Here is a 21,067-nt window from a genome sequence, read left to right as displayed (position 1 = left end):
TCTGAGGAGATGGCTAGTTGTATCTTTCTTCAGGATCTATACTAATTCACTTATTCTCATAGCTCAGAGACGTTTAGGCAATCAAAATTAAGTGACAAATCCTCATGACCTTGTTTGCTTTTCCCTATGGAGAGAGAAGGAAAAAAAATCTTTCGCTGCTTTTTATTTTATTGTCTCACTTTCTACATTTTGATTTACTTTATTTTAAATTAAGCACCACTAAAGGTTAAAGGGAAATTTAAATGTGAATCTCTGTACTTCTAATAAGCTGAGCCACATATCAATTACTGCATGACCTCCAAACTGGAAACCGGGTAAACTCACACATTTTAGGCAAAAAATGTCGATATACTGAGATAATAGAGAAATGCAATACCCATCATTTGTTTTCATTTTTACAGGGTATATTCTTCCTTTTCCTTCTCTTCTGTCTTTACATTTATAAATTGATTTTTGAGTGGGGATATGTGATGGATAATTTTTCATGTTAAGCCTGAATTTTAAAATTTATTTTTCTTCAAGGTGGCTTCAGATTTTTTTTTTCCATTTTTATCCTCAATTTCATTGAATCCGTACATTTTCATCGTGTTTTGTTTCTCCATTAATAGTCTGTTGAACTGTATAGTCAGGGATATAAAATCAAATCCAACTTTAAAAATATTTTGCATTAAATATTGAGTAGATTCAGAATAACACAGTATATGTTATAAAAAGTTCAAACAACAATAATAAATGAACACCCATCACTTACTTAACTTTTTGAAAATTCTTTTTATTTCTTCATCTCATTCTCAAGAAGGGTCGTGCGGATGTGTTTCAGATATAAACTGCAGGAAATCTCATGTGTTTCAGATATAAACTGCAGGAAATCTCATTATCCTGCTCAGTTTACAGAGGCACAGAGAGCCCAAACAACTTACACAAAATGTGAAAAAGCTAGTCTGCCTGATGAGCAGGACTATAACTTTTATGTCCTGAGGGGACCGTGGCATAGGGGTCAAAGGTATGAACTCAGAGCCATGTGGGCCTGGCTTGGAACCCTGGTTCCACCCCATGCTCTGCTCTTGGGTAAATTCCTTCCCTTCCCTGTGCCTAAACTCTAAAATGGGTATAATAGTCGATGTAGTGAGGGTTAAGTAATCAGAGAAATATAAAATCCTTTAGAGCCTCTAACAGTGCCTGTGCATGGTAATCAATGGCTTTTCTTATTTCCAGGTCTCAGTTGGGTGATGTTTCTGCCATGACACTGTCGGTATACCCTGCGGCACGATTCAGGTGAAGCAATGAAAACAGCTCATATCTGATATAATTTTGTAAGTGCGAAATTTAACTAGCATTAATAACATTAACTTCAGCTTTAGCTGAAAACTATTTAATATGAAAAGCTACTCTGTGAAACAACTCACTAATGAAAGACGAGAGAATGCATGAATGATAAACGATACGTTTGCTTTTTATTATTAGCTTTCAAAAAAAGTAGTTTCGTGTGCTATTTTGAAAAATGTTTTTCAAAGGTGGTAAAAATTCTATTTCATTAACTTTTATTTGTAAATCACTCAAAAATGCATAAAATAGGCATTTGTCACAAGCACTTAGATGTATTAAAAGAGTTATTAAGAAAAGAAAAAGAAATATTATAATGACACACGATTTATTTCTTTGACATGAGAAGCAATCTCTCGACCACCTATGGAAAGACTAATCTTATTTCAGACTCATAGCATCTTCGAGCCAGAAGATATTAAATTCCTTATTTCACAAATGAGAAAAATGAGGCCTAGAAGTCATGTGTACAGCCAGGAAGTGCCAAAGACTAAACTAGACCTCAAGTCACATCACAGTCAATCAATTATGACTTCAATCAAAGAGAAGTACTGTATGGGGAAAACACACAAAAAAATAAAATTCACTCTCAGAAATACAGATAAAAAGTTGAATGATAAAGTTTCATCATCACTAAAAGATTAAGGAAAATATATTCAGCTCACCCTTCCTGGTCTTTTTCTCCTCCCTCTAGTTCCTACTGTTTATTTAAAGGTAATAATAAAATCTCATTTTAAAAGATGCATATAAAAATCTGTAAGTCTACGGCCATGCCACCCTGAACATGCCCGATCCCGTCTGATCTTGGAAGCTAAGCAGGGTCGGGCTTGGTTAGTACTTGGATGGGAGATCACTTAGGAAGACCAGGTGCTGCAGGCATTAAATAAACAAACAAACAAACAAATAAATAAATAAGGGACTGTAAGCTGACAAGGTCCTTGCAATCTGTGAGGTCAACCAAGAGGTGCCTCGCCTGAAAAAAAAAATCTATAGAAATGTTTATTTTGTTTATGTGGCACCTTTACCTACAATCAAGAAAAAAGGCTACCTTGCCTGGCATCTATTTCCTCTGAAGTAGTACATACGCACTGCTAATAACATCCTCAAATATCACATCACATAGCTTAGGTGAGTCAATCCACTATAAATTAATACAGAGATAAGCGAACAGACAAGTTCCCTGGGCCCATGGAGCTTACCTTCTTTCTAGTCAGAGGAGATAAATAAAAAGTAAAAGCAACCAACAAATAAACAAGAAGCAGATAATGATCCATAATTAAGTAGAGGTGTTGACTGGATGCTGTGAACATGACCCTCCTGAAGAGGGGCAGGAGAGGTCTTTCTGCAGGGGCCGAGGGGGAGGGTGAAAGGTGGGAAGGTGTTCCAAGTGGAAGGAACCGCTAGCGTAGTTTCTAAGGCAGGATCACCACTGGCACGTTTGAGAAACAGAAGCAAAGTCAGTGGGACCCGACTGTAATGGGCAAGTGGGACACTGTTTGGGGAAGGAGAAGGGGCTCGAAAATACGGAATAGTGTAAAATAATCCTATAGGGAAGTAGAGTGAGATTTCTAGAAAGTGGTGAATAACATTTAAAATTTAGGCTCATGAATCTGAAACAAGATGAGACCAATTATGTGTTTCTCTCTAGCAAAGCTGGAAATTTAGGGAAAATGGCTGCTGGGGTCTCCGTGAGGGTAAATTCAGAGTTTTCTTCAGCCAATTTTTTTATACAGCTCACACTTTACTACTGAGCATGCCATTAAATATACTTATAATAGTCTCTGCTTCTAGGAAGCTCACAGATTAATTACTATCTCTCCTCATAAATATTTTGAATCAAGACCATGGGAGAACTGGAACTCAGTCTAGGCCAGGGAAGTCAGAGCAGGCTGATGGCAAATTCGAGGGCATCTCTGTACTGAGTCTTAAGGAATGAGTGGGAGTTCGCTCACAGAACAGATGGGGCAGTCAGATGAAAGGCACGGAGCGGTGAAGGGGCGTAGTCGGGGAGGGGGCGGCGTGCGTGAGCATGGCAGCTGAGGAGCCTATGTGAAGGGGATGGTGGGAGGTGGCGCTGGAGAAGCAGGTCAGGGCCAAGTGGTGGAGGGCTTTGTGGGCCACACAGGAACGGGCAACAGGCAGCCATGAGGAAAGTTTTTGAGGAGAGGGATAACACGATCTAATTTGTTTTTTTAGGAGGCAGTAAAGACATTGGATAAGGATTAGAAGAGACTCACAACAGCGAGGTGCAGTAATTTAGACAAAGATGACGAAGGTGTGGCATCCGCTCTGGCACTGTGGATGAGGTTGCGGATGTCAGATCTGAAAGATTTCTGAGGCAGAAATGGTGGCATTTACTGGCTGCTGGACGTAAGGGAGTAAGGATGTAAGGCGGTTTCTAGAGGTAAAGACTAGGGGTGTGATTGTTAATTCCTATCCTAGGATGCAAGAGAGGAGCTGGTAGATGTAAATATATAGATTTCCTCTTTGAAAAACAGTGGAAATACTTTGTACCTAGAATACTTTTTAAAAACCACGTATACTACTTTTTGAATACCTTTATTTACTGCTTTATAACTTACTGTAACATTTTACTACTGGGTATGTAAGAAATAATTTTACAATTCATTATTCCCTCTGTATAGATATTCCTAATTATGTAAATTATTATCCCTAAAATCTAATGGGGGAGGCAAATAATTAACAGTCAAAAAAATGTAAATATATATATATATAGTGACAATGGCCAAGAAAGGAATCAAACAAGGTGCTACAATAAAGATAAGATATGAAATAAATAGTCAAGTGAGCAATGAGCTGGGGTGAAGGGTGGGTAGAAAGACATGCTAAACAGAAAACTTAAGCAGAAATTGAGAAAAAACCAGGTAGGCAGGGAAACATAATACTTTTCAGAATACCTGTTCTGTGATCAGCACTGTGGGAGACGTATTTTTTTCAAGTATCAATCTATATTTAATTAAATGGTATTTTTGAATGCTTTTAAATACTCCTCTTTTATCCTAAATTCAGTCCCTTTTCTAAGTATAAAATTAAAATAAAATACAAAGATCAGTAGTGCATGCTGTGGAGTGCCATCCGTCTCTTCAGGAATGAAGTGCTTACTTAGTCCACGGCTACAGGGCACGATGGTTCCCTGGAAGATCTCAGCTGGGTTCCTCTTTGGGAATGGCTGCTGCAAGAGCAGACCCGACCATGGTCACACTTCTCATGGGGAGCAGGAAGGAAGGCAGCATCTAATGACTGCTCAGTGAAGGAGCATAAAGACCAGGCACCCTTGCCTGGGGCAGGACAAGTCTGAGTGGTCATGCCAGCTCCAGGGCACCTCCTGGGACCTGCGCAGGCCTTTGCAGGAAGTTGACCTCCCTTATCCTCATCCTCCTTCTTCACTCTCCCAGAGGTGTTGAGCCCAAGGGTACTTACTCCCCAATAAACTTCCTGCATAGAAACCTTTATCCCGGAGTCTGTTTCTCAGGGAACCTAACCTAAGATGGCATGTAAGTATCACATGTCTAAACAGATATCACTTTTTATAGCTAATATTTTGAAGTGTTGCCTTCTGTTAAGTACTTGCAGGGAATTTGAAAATGGTGGTGATGGCAGAAGCTACAGAGTACTTACCTGTGTCAGGCTCTAGGATGACAAAAAATTTTATACACATCCATACTTCATTTAATTTTCACAACAATCTTTTAAGATGGGTATTATTATTATACTATTTAATAAATAATGAACCTGAAGCCAAGGAGATCAAATGACTTGCCAAAGGTCACACAGCAAATAAAAGGTAGAACCGAGTTTATAATCAAGTTGCACTTAAGCCCACGTCTGTGCCTTTGATCACCTGATACACTGGTCCCTAAGCCTCACCCACTCAGTAGAGCATTAAGTTCTGTACTTTCTTACTGTGGCTGCCTATAAGTTAGAAAGCAACCTGGTTTTAAAGTCTGTACGCTTATCATTAAATTATATGCTTATTATTGTCTTGTTATGAGAAGTTAAAATATAAGAATTTATTCTATTAGTCCAATTCAATGAGAATGATCAGAGACACTAAATTTTCTAAGATCTAATTTAAGAGCTGATAGGATTAAATGTTTAGTTGATCAATTACACGATCACGAATATCATAACTGCTGTTGGGGAAATCTGTGAAGAGGCCAGACAGATAGATGCTTGTTCCCCACAATGGTCATCAATGCTGAGCCCTTATCAAAGCTGCAGAATAAAGTAATGGTTTGCTAAATGTTACCAAGCTAGCTACATAGCTATAAAAAGGGGAAAACAAATTTTAAAAATCAAGATTGTGTCGGTATCCCTGTATACAGCATACTGTTATTAACTAAAAAAAAAAAAAAAAAAGATGAGAATATTGTGATTGATAAAACCTGTGCTTCACAGTCTTATATGTTCATTCGACTGTCTCTTTCTCTATCTTTTCTCTTAATTGTCCTAACATTTCATAAAAATTCACAATTTGATCTATAAAGAAAAAAGCAGAGAAAATTGAAGACCTTACCTGTCCAATAATGAGAGGAACCACAACAGTCATAAAAAGCTGAGAAAAAATAGATGTAAAAGGCACAGAAGAGGATGAGCCAAGCTGTAAAACAAGAACACAAAAGGAGTTAGAGTTACTTTGAGCCGTTTATCAAATATTGCTGTTAATTAAATCATGCAATAAATGAATTCTCTCAAAGGCATCAAAAATTTGGTAGCTATATGCAAACAAACAGCAAGTTAAGTTACTTTTAATTTTCTAAATTTAACACAAAATAGACTAAGTGGTTTAATATATAATTTTTATTGGGAGACTAAGATTGAGGAAAAATGATTATGGTTGTTTTGCAATTAACCTAAATTGCTTATTATTAAATCCACTGCTGAAGAGCGAAGTGATTCCTTGTTCACACTGGCTATGATCACAGGGCATGACATTTCACCTATAATCATAGTTTATGTGATTTCTATTTCACCTTGTCTGTAGATACAAACAAGTATGTCTCATTCTCTTATGAAGATGATATTTTATTCATGCAAATGAAATATTTTCTTGCTTTCCTACTCCTTCAAAACAAAGGTAATGAAGCTCGTTTTCTCTAAAATTTCTTCCTACACAAAGTTTAGCAAATGGAAAATCCTGGAACATGACTTATTTTTCAACTTAAAATTTCAATATACCTCTCCTAAACTTGTACGTCTTAAAATTGTTCATAATTCCTATTTTTTTCTCTTTCCTCAGTTTTGGGTTCCTGTTTGCTCATGACTGCGATCTCGGCTTCACAGAGATCCTGTTGCCAGCGGCAGGAGGCAGTGTTTATGAGCACAGTTGCAGTCACATCAGCCCAACCACCAAGAATCGCTGTCTTCCTATTCACTTCAATGGTTTTCAAAATCTTCTGGTTTTCAAAACTCTCTGGACAAATACTAGCCTGTTCTATGGATGTTTCTCTCTTTTATGAGTCCCTCTTGGCCACCAGGTTCTTCCAAATCATCAATAATGACCCCTGTGGCCCTTGGAACTTACTGTCATCCTTCCTCTGACAGCTTGGAAATAACTTTTGTAAAAAAAAAATTTGTGAGAAAACATCAAGGTAGTAATGATGGAGGGCATAGAGTGTTAAATAAAACAAATCAAATACTCAGATAAATGAAGTTAATAGCTCAGGATGAAATGATGACGGATCAGTATTTTCACTGATTTTTGCATGAACTGGCTTACCAAAATCTTTTCTACTACCTGGAGTATTTTATGAAATTCTGTCTCTATCCTCAGTCCTAATCCAGATGAGCTCAAAATGCCAAGATTGTATGTCCTGCCCATCAGAGGCCTGTATTCATTTACCACTACCGTCGACACTGACCACTGGCTGTCAGTTTAACTCATAAAAACTGTAGCCTCCATCCTTTTCCTCCACAACCGAGATGAACTAAAGAAATGAAGAGAGTAAAGCAGGTAAAGCGAAACTGGTGAAGAACAGATTGGATTCCTGGTGTGTTAAATGCTACGTGGCTGTTAGATGTTTCAAAGTAGTAACAACTAATAATTTTAGCCTATTTTAGAGCAACTATGTCCTTGAGGCACAAGGTAATTAACAAATATATTCTCTCCACAAATATTAAGGTTGCTCCTGGAGTGAGGGGATTGAAACAAAGAAAAAAACACGTTATACAGGAAATTGAAGCACTGGATGAATAGAAAAATAAACTTTAAAGAACAAAGTTTTCAAATTCAAGAACATCCAGCTTAGTGTTCTATCCATAAGGTTTATAACGTTTGGAGAGAGGCAGTAGGATGCAGGACGTAACTCTCAAAGATGCGACAATTCTTGACTGAAATCTCAAGAATGATCTTACATAGCCCTGTTCCTCTTTCTATTGAAACTTTATTAAGTTATTTCATGTGTTTTTAAGATATTTTAATGAATAACCATATCAAGCTATAGTCCCTCTGAAAGTCCAGTGCTTAACCCAGTAATTGGTATAGAGAGTAAGTCTGCAGGTGAATAAACCTGTGCAGAATGAACGAACGAAGTAATTTGTAAACATGGATGTGCTAAAAAGTGACAAAACTCTTATTCAAAATCATATCCCTTTTTTCCCCTAAAGTTAAAAAAACACGAAACTTAAGTATATTTAAAAACCTCTTATTATCATGTGGTATTATAAAATCACTTAGTATTTTTTGTCTGCTTGCTTATCACTGGTAGCACAAACAATTCTAACATGCACCTAGAAACGAAGGACATCTAGTCACAACAGGAACCATGTGAAGAAAGGATGAGTGCGTGTGTATGTGTTTGTGCGCGTGCGTGTGTGTGTGTGTGAGCATGTGTGTGTGAGGGTGGGTGTGAAGAGCAGAGGGAGGGTGGCTTGTGCATGGTCTCTGCCCTCAGTTCTTCGCCCCTTCCTTAGCTCCTGAATGCTGCTCTGGAGGAGAAGACCTAAAATTGATAGACTCATCCCTGGAAGAGACTTACAGTCCTCTTCCCTCTTTTTAAAGATGTGAAACTGAGGTCCAGAAAGAAGTGACTTGTAGTCAACATCTCTAATGCTGCGTTACGAGGTGAAACTGGCTGGCTTCTAAAACACATTCGAGCGACCCTTTAGCCAAACTTGCTCTGCGATAATAGTTCCACACTGGGAAGGCTGGTTTGTTTAGCAACAGAGTATTATGCAGAGCAGTAAACTCAAGAGATTAAGTAGAGAGAAAAGTTAAAATATGATTTCTTTCATTAAGTTAATTTTAGGGGTTATTTTCAATCCTGATTCTATCTAAAAGATAGAATTTGAGGAAAGCAAAAGTGAAAGAAAACCTATTTCAGCTTTGGTTTTAAGAATATTGTGTGTTTTAGTTTCCATTCATCATTTGCATGTTCAGTGTTTGGAGGCGTCATGTTCCTAGGACAGTGAGTGGGGGTGGTCCATGATCTCCAATGTCCCCCTGTCCTCTGAAATGCCTATGATCTTTGATCCACTGGATTAGGGACGCTGGTTGGAGCAGCCCTCCTCTGAGGCTTTGGCAGATCAGAGGCCAGAGCAAGTTAGCCAGGGATGTAATTTACTGGGTACGCAAAGCCAGACTAGGTACTGTGGGAATGCTGGGGAGGAAATCCCGCAGGATGGCTCCTTTAGAAGTGGCTCTGAAAGGAAGGAAACCTCAGTACTGGGGTCTAATTTGGCATAAGTCCTTTCTTTTGAATTGGCCACCAGACCCGTCGCCGGGGTCAGTGTGAAGATGCAGGGGTACCCTTAGGGAAGTTCCTGACGCTGTGAAGCATGCCCTGGCATCCAGAAGAAAGAAGAGTGAGCATCTGGCATAGGACAGCTTCTGAGAACATGACTAGAAAAATACCAGGCCCAGTCATTCTGCATGCAGAGTTGATTTTAACTAAACCAGAAAGAAATATGCTGCCTGGGATATTTGGTTCTTCACATTTTAATGAGGAACCTGTCATGGTTTCTATTGTGAAGACCAGTGCAAATTATTGATGCTTTATAGGAAGCATTTGGATTAAGTTACAGGTTCAGGATAAGCTTGTGTCCAGCAAGTACTCGGCCTCACTGAGTCACCCTGGCAGGTTCAGAGGTAATATGTCTCATCCTGCATGTTAAATGATGGCTCATTTCTTTCAGGAATATAGTGCTGTAAAGCAAAACTCACAATTAGGTTTATTTGTTTTAATATCTTATGCTGAAAAGAAATGATTCAATGAAAATTTACTTTTGGGGCCTTTGTGTCCAATCATTCAAATAGTTACTGGTGCCTCCTGTGAGCCAGGGCACGTTCTGGGCCTGGGGATCCAACGGTGAAGCAAACAAGCCCTCTTCTCCAGGAGCTGTTTTAAAAGTTGATGTCTATGTGTGGGTCCACGAAATGCATACGTGCTCCTTTCGGTGGATGTCTCCTTCCCCATCCCTACTTATAACTAGAAAAATTCTTGTCTTTTTCTAAGGCTTAGTTCAAGCATCACTTTAGGAATTCTTTCCAAATCTTCCTCCCAAGATGCAAGCTAGGCCGCTCCCTCTTTTGTGGCTCCGTGTTTCCATTGTGCCTCTCGGAATCCATGGATGCTGAGTTATTAAGTTAACTTTAGGAGTTATTCAGGGTTTACAAATCTGTTTCTCCTAGTAGACTTATGCTCCTGAAGGTCAAGGACAGGGTCTTATTCATGTTTACATCCCCGGTGCCTAGCAGAGCGATTACGTTTCACATCTAGGGCACTGGTTCTCATACTTTAGCACATCAGAAACATCTGCCGGGTTTGTGGGTCGTTAAAACAGATTGCTTGGTCTCACATTCTGAGTTTCTGATTCAGAACATCTTCCGGGGAGGATGGTAAGAATTTGCATTTCTAACAAGGCTCTGCTGGTGCTGCTGAGCTGGGTTCACATTTTAAGAACTACTAATCTAGTACATAGTAGGTGCTCAACAGCTGTGGGTTCGGTTAATGAATGGCCGCATTATATAGGCAGAAAAAGAAGCTCGCTAATGTTTGCTTTTCTTTCCATCCTTCCAACTTCAAGTAAGTTACAAAATCCTAATTAATTCACAGACCTAAGAAAAGATCAGGAGCCTGGCCTTCCACCCAATTGTCTGTTATAAATTGTAATAATGGCAACATTTACTGTGCTCTTTCTACGTGCCAGACACTGCTCTAAATGTTTAATGTGTATTGAGTAACATAATACAGCAACCCCTTGAGATAGGTCTTAGATAGTACCCCAATCTTCATGAGGCAATAATGGCATAGAACAGTTAAACCACTTGCACAAGGTCACTATAGCGAGAAAGTGACAGAGCCAGGATCTAAACCTATAAGTGTCACTCTACAGTCCTTATACTTAATCCTTACAGTCTACTGCATATTAATTATAGAAGGTACAAAGCAGTAAAATGGGGAAGGGGCAGCAGTGGAAGCCAAAGCTGGGCTCCCTTTGTCTTGCTCATGTAAGAGAAGGAGGGAGTGTGTGTGTGTGTGGTAGGTAAAAAGGGAGAGAGAGAGAGAGGAAGAGAGAGAGAGAGAGAGAGAGAGAGAGAGACAGAGATAGGTGGGGCTCTGCATGGAGATGGGGAACTGGAAGGTAGGCAGAAGCAAAAAAAAAAAAAGGGAGGAAAAGACAGGGAAAAGGATAGGGGGAAACTCGATTAGTAGTGGCCGATGATGTGGCCTTTCTCAACTGGGGTTTAGGATTTTAAGCACAGAACCCAGAATACTATTTGATCATTTTCTCTACTTTCTCAAGGATGGTTCACTACTAGAACCAGGGTTGATGCATCAGAAAGGGTTAATCCAGTATATACAACGGACCCCTAGGGTGTTAATACTCAATTCTCCAACTTGGCAGAAGAAGGCTGGCTAGAAGCAGGACTGGTTCTGCTTCTACTATCAATCCATTTAATTTAGAAGCTCTTTGATTTGGAAAGAATCCGGGGGCTCAGTGAGTAAAATATTATGGGGCCAAACTAACAAGACTCAAAAAGACAAATACCGATTCTTGACGAAGAGACATTGACTGTCTGTAAAATCAGTTATCAACCTACAGTTAGAAAACAGATGGTACGTTTTAAATCACTCCTGTAAGTGAGCTGACCTACGGATTGTCATTAATGCTCCAGGTCTTCCCTTGCTCTGCTGCGTAATCAGCCTTTTATCTCCTACCAGGGAAATCCATTAGCCACAGGCATCTCCAGTTTGTGTCTCTTCTCAGCTATTAAAACATTATTATATTAAATAATTCACCCTTGATGATTGATCCTCACTTTTATTAGCTTCATATTCAGGGAAAAATAAGAATAGATGTTTATAGTTTATACTGTAGAGTGACGAATGTTAAATCTCATCATGATTTTCATGAGAAAATCAGGAAGAAGCTTCTTCAGACATAGAACAGGATTTGTTCACTTCTTGCCCAATTTCTACCCTTCCCCCTCTCCCCCTACCCCGTTGCCCACAGAGCCAAGCCCTGGGGGACGGGAAAGAGGGAAGGGGCTGGCTTACTATTGGAACGAACTTTCTTGTAGCAACACACAGACACACTCACCTATACCTGTCCTTCCCTTCATAAAGAGAAGCATCCAGACAGGAGAAGGGAGAGTGTTCCCAGGCCCCCCAACCCTTCTAGATTTCCATTTCCCCCCAGAAACTCCAGTTGAGCCTTTCTTTGACCCCTGCTGCCTCCTCTCTCACAGGGAAATGCACAAACTAAATTGATTGCTTATACAAAATGGATGAGTTAAGTGTACACCAGCTGACAGGTTCAATGTAAAAATGACTATAATTTTTATCAAAATTGAGACTATGACTGCTAAACAGCTATATTGATTCAGCTGTGTATATCAAACTAAAATTGGGTTACTACATGGAAAGTATATATTTAGTAGAGTCTACTGATGCCCTTCCTTATCTATTTTCACTCTCTTGGTGATAACATCCAGTCTAACTTAAAATACATCTCTGTGCTGACTTCTCCCAATCGTGTATCTCTAGTTCAGACATCTCCCCTGAATTGCAGACTATATAACTTACTTGACCTCTCTACTTGGGTGTCTAACAGGTATCTTAATCCAGACATGTCCAATACTAAACTCTTTATGAGTTCCTTCAACCTGCTCAAGCTTAAGTCTCCTATATTTTAGTAAGTAACTACTCCATCCTTCCAGTTGCACAGGCTTGGAGTCATCCTTGACTCCAAGCTTTCCCTCATAACCTTCATTCAATCTCTCAGTTCTTTTAAATTTTACTCCCAACTACTTCCGACCAGATTTATTCAACCACCCTGCCGAGCTAACAGCATCTTTTGCCATGATGTTATACTAGCTTTCTAACTGGTCTTCCTGTCTCCACCATGACCCCCTTACAATCTATTCTCAACCCAGAATCCAGAATCATCTTTTTAAAAGGTATGAAAGAACATGTCATTCCCTTGATTAAAACTTTTAATGGTTTCTTGTCTCTCTCAGATTATAATTCAAAGTCCTTACAAAGGACTTCAAGGTCCTACATCACTTGGCCTCTGCTATGTCTCCGATCTCATCTCCATCTACTCCCCCAACCTGCTCACTCCATTCCAGCCACAGTGCCCGCCTTGCTCTTCCTTAACTACACCAGGTCCCCTCTCAGGACCTTCGCACTCGCTGCTCCTTCCACCTGGAACCCTCGACTGCCAGAAGGCTCGCTTCTTTATCCCTCCAGGCCTTTGCTCAGATATCATTTTCTCAGCGAGTCCAACCTCGACCACTCTATTAAAAATAGCAGTCTCCCGCTCTGGCACTGCTTACTCCCCTTCTTCATTTTGTTTTTCCCTTAGTACGTATCACCCATCTCACACACTGTATTTTTACTTATTTGTTGGTTGTCTTTTTACCCCACTAGTATATATAACCTCAAAGACGTTTCTGTTTTGCTCATTGCCATATCCTTGGCACCCAGAAAAGTGTCCGGCATACAGGAGGGACTCAATACATATTACTGAACGAATGACGAATAAGTTTAAATAACTTTTTTGAGGAATTTTGCTATAAAAGAGAGCACAGAAAGGAGAGCGTGTAGGATAAAGTGAATTTTAATTTTTAAGCTGTGTAATATTACAGAATGTTTATATGCTAATAGAAATGGTCCAGTAGAAATAGAAAATGTGATAAAATAGGAGAAATCTGTGTGACTCAAACTGTTAAGCAGGCAACACGTGACGGCACAGCCGGGGGGCTGGGCATAGACGGCAGCAAGGGCAGTTTATCTGCAGAAACAGGAGAGAAGCTGAAGAATATAGATGCAGGTAGGTTGGATCTTGTAAAATTTCTCTGGTTGCTTCTAATTTCTTCATCGGCTCATTTCCTTTCTGCATCAGTTGAAATGAAAAAAGAGAAGCAGAACTGGAGATTTTTGAAAGGCAAGGAGAAGGTGTGAAATGATTTTCTAGAGAGCGGGAATGTGAATTAATTAGGAGAAGGTAGTAGGATTGCCAGACTCACTTTCAGTTAGTCGTCATAAATTTCAAATGAGACCAGTGAGCATGACAGTGTGTATGAACTCCAGCCGTCTGCAGGTACACAAGCAGGAAGTTGCAGAGTTGAATTTAAGCAGGCTCGGTGTTTTGCCAGGCCAGTGTGAAGCAGTAGGGGATGCGCAAGGTGGCTGATGGTACATGCAATACAATAATTATAACGACAGACTATGAGATCTAGGCTAGGTAAGATGGGATGTGAGGGTAAGGGGCTGACGGGAGGCATGGGTTAGTTAGAGGCATTGTTAAGGTGATAAGGTAAATAAATTGGCAATTTCTAGCAAGTTTGAAGAACTGTTGATTTGGGGAGTAAGTCACAAAGATGAGAGCTGTTGGTGTGAGAAGACATTATAGAAGGATGCCGCTACTGGCAGTAATAAAGCCGAGGGTCTGATGACAGGGCTGGGTGTCGGAGATGAAGCGGAGATGAAGAAGAGGTCAAGAATTTAGAGGCCAGGGTACTGGGAGGATCAACTATGTAAGTATTGAAAACGGCAAGAAATAACGCAAGTGTATTGTTAAAAAAGACAATGGAAAGGCACTAACATTTTCTGGACCCGGAAGGAGTGGCCTGTAGTTCCACTGATAATTACAGCGAGGTGCAGTACTAGGTAGTGCAGGTGTATCGGCATAACCTTCAAGGGAACAAGGGGAGTTCACGGAGAAGGCGTGGGAAGTGATCTGGAATTGGTAATGAGGTGCGAGAAAGCACCTTCCTACATTTTAAGGCTCAGTGATATGAAAGATGCCCGCAGCAGAAACATGAGTCAGACGACAGGTTTCAGCTGGAGCAAGATGGTGAAGGAAACATCCTGAGCAGAGGTTAAGAACAGGGAATTGAGATGCCATCAACAAAAATGGGCTTTCCTAGCTACTGTGCCTGAATATCCAGAAATTTCCATTTTCAAGGTAAGATTTTAAAAAGACAATTCAATTTTCAGAGGCTGTTTTAGTTTCTTTGGCTTCTATAACATTATACCACAAACTAGGTGGCTTAAAACAACAGAAATAGATTGTTTCACAGTCCTAGCAACCATTAAGTCCTCAAGCAATATGGTCATGCTCCCTCTGAAATCTGTTGGGGAGAATCCTTCCTCGCCTCTTCTAGCTTCTGACATTTGCCAGCAAGCCTTGGTGTTCCTAGGGCTGGAGATGCATTGCTCTCATCTATGCCTCCATCACAGCATTCGCCCTGTGCGTCTCTGATCTCTTCTTGTAAGGACACCAGTCATATTGGACTAAGGAACCACCCTACACCACTATGACTTCATCTTAACTAATCGCATCTGCAACGACCCCATTTTCAAATAAGGTCATGTTCCGGGGTACTGGAGGTTAGAGCTTTAACATATCTTTTGGAGGGACACAATTCAACCCACAACAGGAATGTTGATTAAAAAACCCATATCTTTTATGGAATGTGTTTGCATTTTAAGTTGCTCAGTTTTTGTCCTAGTCTGTAAATGAGGCCTGATAACCCAAGTTTTTAAGCAATTCCCAGTATTTGTAAAATGCACAACAACCTAAAGAGAAAAAAGTGTCATATACTGTGCATGCAATTTAAAGTCATATAACATAAAAGTATCTATTGCTATTGTGCGATGATGCCATTAAACCTACTGGGACAGCCCAGTTGGCTCAGAAGGGAAGCATTACACTTTTAAGTTGAGGGTCTTGGAGTCTCTTTCATTATTCTTGTTGCTCTATTATTTTAAAATGTTGAACCAACCAAAGCTCAAAAGTCTATGGGTCTAAGAGTGGGGGAAATCTTGCAATAGCATGACGCCATAATATTAATCAGCTGAGAAAACCTCGATGGGAAAGAGATGGAGAAAAGTACTCATCTGGTTCTTTAGTCACGAGCTGAGACAGAGTCCCAGCGATTCCAGCCTCTAAGATACTAAAAAGTGCTACCCTAGGTCTCAGCACTCTAGTTGTAACTGCGACTTCTCCCTGATTTTCTTAAGAGTCCCATGAGTAAGAGATGCCACTCTCCATTTCTTCTGTGATGGAGTAAACCTGGGCTAGACAGCCATTTATTACACACTCACTAGATGCCTGGCTCTATACTAGTCCTCTGACCCACTGCCAGTGGGGACCTCAGCCTGGCCTGCATCCCGTGCCTGTTGAGGGCCACGTCTGGGAAATTGTGAACCCAGGTCTTGGAAAAAACACTGAAGAATGATCCTAGTTCCTCATACCTACTGAGTAGGTAGGTACATACCAAGTCTTGTATTCCAAATGAATGTAGACCAATATTCACTTCAGTTTCAAGTTGACTCACTGAAAGTTTTGAATTGGTGAGGTCTATATCCATGAGGTTTGTTATGCTGAGGGAAGTCATCTGATTATTTGACTCTTCTTACCTTGTCAGAATGGAGCTAGCATTTCAGAAGGGACGGTAAGGCTAAGGTTTATTACTTGAAGGTAATGTCTTTCATAAAAGATGCAGAATCTAACTGTTGAGTAGTATATCTCTCCCTCTTCACCTCCTACACAGCTTGTAAGAAATGAGGTCCCTTACTCTATTACTCTAATTGAATTCCAACTTGGGTAATTACACTCTAATTAAATAAATTTTCCCCATAGTTTTAACTCACTGACAAATAGTGCTAGTCAAACAGCTACATTTCGCTTCCGGAAATGCATCCCCACTCCATCTCAGTGATGAGTGAAGTAATTTATATTTGGGAGATATGTGTATGAAAAATGCACAGTTCATAAAATATTTTAAGTATCATTCATGATTACATATGCTTTTCTCAGCATGAGATAACATTAATTTCTGTTATAATCTTTCATCTAATTTCTCATATGCTAAGGGCCAAAAGGAACAAGACAGTTAATTAGCATTTCGTATTTGCAGAAGAATTTTTGTTTAGTTAACCAGTAGCTTGTATTTTTTTTTTTTCATTTCTAAAGCACATTTCATTATCCCTCGGGGACAGACTGGGGTACGTATTATTGTTTCCCATTCTACAGATGAAAAAAATCGAGGCAGTATTCCCCAAAGTGGGGAAACCAGTTTCTATCGGTACCAGCCTCGGGACCTAAGTTTCCTCTGCTCCCCTGGCCCAAGGCTCTTTCTATCAAACACTGGATCAGTAGCAATTACTCTAGTTTTACCAATGAGAAAGAAAGAAAAAAAAAAAAGAGCAGCACATTTATGACCTATGTCACAGGTCATTAATTTGTAATAATTAATGATTTAGCCAGGAGTCAGAAGCCTAATAACTGGGTCTTGATGCTGTCCTTGGATCATGAGGCTACAGAGTCTTTGTGTCCACTGTTACTACATTTCAAATGGTACAGTTCAAATGTGATGCAAAGTCACACAAAAGGACTCAAATTTCAATTTTATTCTAATGACCCCTCTTAAAGGATTGTAGATAGTTACAATAAGAGATATTAGAGACAACATCAAAATACTCACAAAAAGCAGCAGTAGCAGGGGTGTTATAATGATGCCCTGAAAGAAATAAAAGAGATGATGGTTATTTACCAGCACGACTATCAGGACACTTTTCCATTCTAAACTCTGAGGCATGAAAATGCTTATCCTTCTCACTTCCGTTGAATAACACCTGGGAGATGAAAAAGAAGGGGAGCCCCAATCTTGGCTCTCCCCACCATAATGCCATAGCATCTCTAGTATGTGCCAGATATTTGTATCTGGCCCCTTTAAAACTACAACCACCAATCTTCCTTAAACTCATTTTCCCTTTGTAAAACTTAAGCCTTCCATATTGCATATGCACCACTCGGGTGGGAGCTGCTGGCAAGCTTTCTTACTCCAAGGCTTTCAACTCTAACTTGGATAAAGTGCCCCTCTCCAAGAGAAGACAGGTGGTTTAGTCCCAGTTGGGGTCCTCTCCTGAGCAAAGACCACGACAGTTGTGATGAATGAGATGTCGTGGTTTTGTAATGTGAACTGATCTCCCCTAGGAAATGAGCCGGGATCTCAAAACTCATTTCACTTGATTAGACTCTGTGTCTCCGTGGTGAAAGGCAAGTCTTTCATCTAATTCAGCCACATAGGACCACCTCAGTCCCTCTGCCTCCCCTAGGTGGGAAGGAGCAAAAGATTTGTTTTCCGTGATGACAAGAAACAGTTTGAGGCTGTTGTCAATGAAGCAGGATACAAGCTTTTCAGTTTCTTGAAGGCAAATCTTTAAAACTAGGTGTTTGAGTTGGGAGTTAACGTGACAGGCTTCAGTGTAGAGCAGGAGATGAGCATTTTGTCCCTTAGTTCTTCCTTTATCTCTCAACATTTCATTATGATTTACACAAGAAAAAGCATTTCATATTTTTACTAATGAATTCTACTTGGAACTTTAGAATTCCAAAGAGTCTCTGTGTGTGTACATTTGTGTGTATGTGTGTGTGTGTGTGTTGTGTGCGTGACAGAGACAGACAGAGAGTATGTTGTGCCCGGGATCTATGTACGGTACCACTTCATTACTTTAGGGGAAAACAGTCCTTTATAAAGTCCTTTTGTCATTACCATAATTAAATTCTTCTGAATGTGGCCCAAGAGGAAATGGCTTACCTTTTATGAACATTGCTACTATGACTTTCTTAAGCATCATACACGTGTGAGTATTCATACACAGGCTTGTTATATTGTTAAATGATAGAATAAATGCTTCTTTATTGTGCAAACTTTTGTAATTGGCAATAGGGAATACGATATTTTAATTTAAGTGTTATATTTTAAAATCTATTTATTAAAACATGTAGCTTATCAACTCCACTGGTGTCTCTGAAACAGATTCTCATCAGCACATTTACGAGAGCCAAACGTGCAACATGCCAAAACAATGTTTGGGAGCTACTGTCGTTCAATGATATGGAATATATTCAGACTTTAGGAGGAATTCCAAACTTTACAAAGTCATGTGAAAATGAAAATATATGCCTGTTTCAGCCTATGTGGGAGGCATCTGATTTCAAGTCAATTTGTTTAAATGTTTATTGAACGTCCACTTATATGTATGTACCAGGCACTGCCCCATTAATTAGAATTAATGGAAACTGATTTAGCAGAAAGTGGATAAAGATATTCCAGGAAGAGGGAAGGGCATTCACATAGCTATAAAAAGTTGAGCAGGGTGTGAAGGAAAGTATAAAGTAGAGGGGTCAGAGACCAGATCACCAAAGGCCTTATAGGCCAGGAGAGGAAGTTTGCAGTTGATCCCAGCGACAATGACAAATTACTCAAAAGCTTAAAGCGAGGGTATAATGAGTTGGTAAATAATTTAGTATATGGAAAACGGATTTGACTAAGCTTATAATGTAACCAGTTTTACCTTTGTTATCTATCATTTCACCTAAATTCAGATGAAAAAAAATAGAAACTTATATTAATGTTAATTTTGGAATATCAATAACATTAATAATACTTCTGAGGAACAAGGTATGATCTCTGTGATAGGATAGGATTTTCACCAAGGAAGAAGGTCGAGCATTGTCACCAATCTGGGGATATTTGTATTCGAGGAGTTGAAGCCACATTGGTGTCATATATAGTGTACGGGGACCCGTGTTATTCCTGATGTCCATTTAGTTTCCTTTGCGATAGTGTAATTGTAATAGTATTAGTCATAATACCTGTACTGTTAATGATATCTTGCTCTGGCACTCTTTTGCACATTTAAAAATTCAAACCTCTCTTCTTGAAGGAGTTGAGTTATATAATAGCCCCATTTCATAGATGAGGAAACCAGGGTTCAGAAAAGCCAAGCGACCGGCCCAAAGTCACACAGGAAATAAATGGCAAAGCCTGGACTCACAACTGCGTTGACCAACTCTGAACAAGAACCTACTCCGCTCCAGCAGATTTCAGCCACCAGCACAGTTTCTAGAATTCTACTTAGGCACACATGTAGTGATTAGTTGCTCTGTAACCTTGGTCTCAAGTCGACAATCAATTCTCAGAGATGACCTTATTCTGGAAGGCAGAGCACTATTATCTGCAGGTTTCCCTGGCTGAATATTCCACGTGGATAGTCACCAGCACTCAGTAGTTTCTTTGCAGTTCTCTCAAACATATTTGTTTCTAAAATATTAAAAATTTCCTAGCGAATAGGATGGATTTTCTAATTCTGGATTCAAGAGTCCTCATCATTTTCTCAAAAACGGCTGTTCAAGTACATTTACTAAGAATGAATTGTTATATAATGCTGAAACCCGCTTTTTAGTTCTATTAGGAAACGAGTCAGCCACGATGCCATTAATCCAGACAAGAGCACCCTAATTAAGTTTTGGTGAAGTTGTTAGAATTATTACTAAAAAAAAATAAGAGCTACTATTTATGGAGTACTTACCTTATGTCAGCTGGTGTGCTGAGGACTTCGTGTATGTTATGTTACATGATCTCACAGCAACACCCCTCTGAGGTAGGCACTGTTATTTCCCACCTCCTAGGGGAGGAAACCGAGTCTCAGAGACACTGAGTGAAGCAGGACGAGGCAATGTCTGCCTCCCAATAGTTGATCTCTAGCTCCCTGACTTTAGAGCCTGTGATTCTGAATGTGTAAATAAAATCTTTGTAATCTTACCCTATTTCCTCAGGGTTACATTTTAAGAGTAAACCTGAGAGGAACTTCAAACTCAATGTGTCTCTTTGATGACATGAAACAAACTGAGAAATAAGCCTTCGTGTGACATGGCTGATACATTTTTTTTTTTTTAAGTCAGGTTTTTTGCAAATATCAATGATAAAAAGAGTGACCTAAAAATTTTAACTGTAACAGCAACGATCATTGGAAACTGGAGAGTCAAATAAACATGTTATTTTTCTCTCAGGTTCTGAAGGCTCAGTTTGATTCTTTCCTTCCCTTTTCCAAGGAAATCCTATACAGATGTAAAAAACCGAGAGGTGGTGGAAGAACCCTTCTAGCAAAAGATGTTACCTTCCTCTTTGCAGATTCAGGGTCAACACACAGTTTTAGCATCCTAGCATCTGGGATGGTGTGCTAAGCTTTCTGGTCACAGCACCTGAAGAAGTCAAGTCATGAAGTGACTGGCTTTGATTGCCTCTTAGAAAACCTTCAGAAAATCCATTTACACCTCTGATGTGAATGACTGGGTGAATATATTTCAATGACTTTAGTGGAAAGGAAAAAAGTGTCAAATCTGAGAAACTGAGATTTAGTCGCATTAAAATACAAACCCCAAACCCCCAAATATCAACAAAAACAGCAACAAAACTGTAAAT

The 21,067-nt window shown here is 39.6% G+C and overlaps 1 protein-coding gene and 1 pseudogene across 3 annotated transcripts in view; one reads left to right on the top strand and one right to left on the bottom strand.

Annotated features, from left to right (window-relative positions):
- Positions 1-21,067, bottom strand: part of SLC10A7 (solute carrier family 10 member 7) — a 198,981-nt gene that overhangs the window by 35,883 nt on the left and 142,031 nt on the right. For all 3 annotated transcript variants that reach the window (XR_005655669.1, XM_039876009.1, XM_039876010.1), the window contains 2 exons: positions 17,282-17,317; positions 5,861-5,944 (listed from right to left, as the gene is read on the bottom strand). Coding sequence is in view for 2 of the 3 variants with exons in the window: in XM_039876009.1 (XP_039731943.1) it covers positions 5,861-5,944; positions 17,282-17,317 (120 nt within the window). In the remaining variant the exon portion in view is untranslated. The remainder of the gene's footprint in view (positions 1-5,860; positions 5,945-17,281; positions 17,318-21,067) is intronic.
- On the top strand, positions 2,084-2,202 carry LOC120613667 (uncharacterized; annotated as a pseudogene).

The sequence above is a fragment of the Pteropus medius genome, unplaced genomic scaffold (assembly GCF_902729225.1).
Source record: "Pteropus medius unplaced genomic scaffold, Ma_sr-lr_union100, whole genome shotgun sequence".
NCBI classification, from domain to species: Eukaryota; Metazoa; Chordata; class Mammalia; order Chiroptera; family Pteropodidae; genus Pteropus; species Pteropus medius.
The sequence above is the reverse complement of the archived record's forward strand: the minus strand, read 5'-3'. Positions and strand labels throughout refer to the sequence as shown.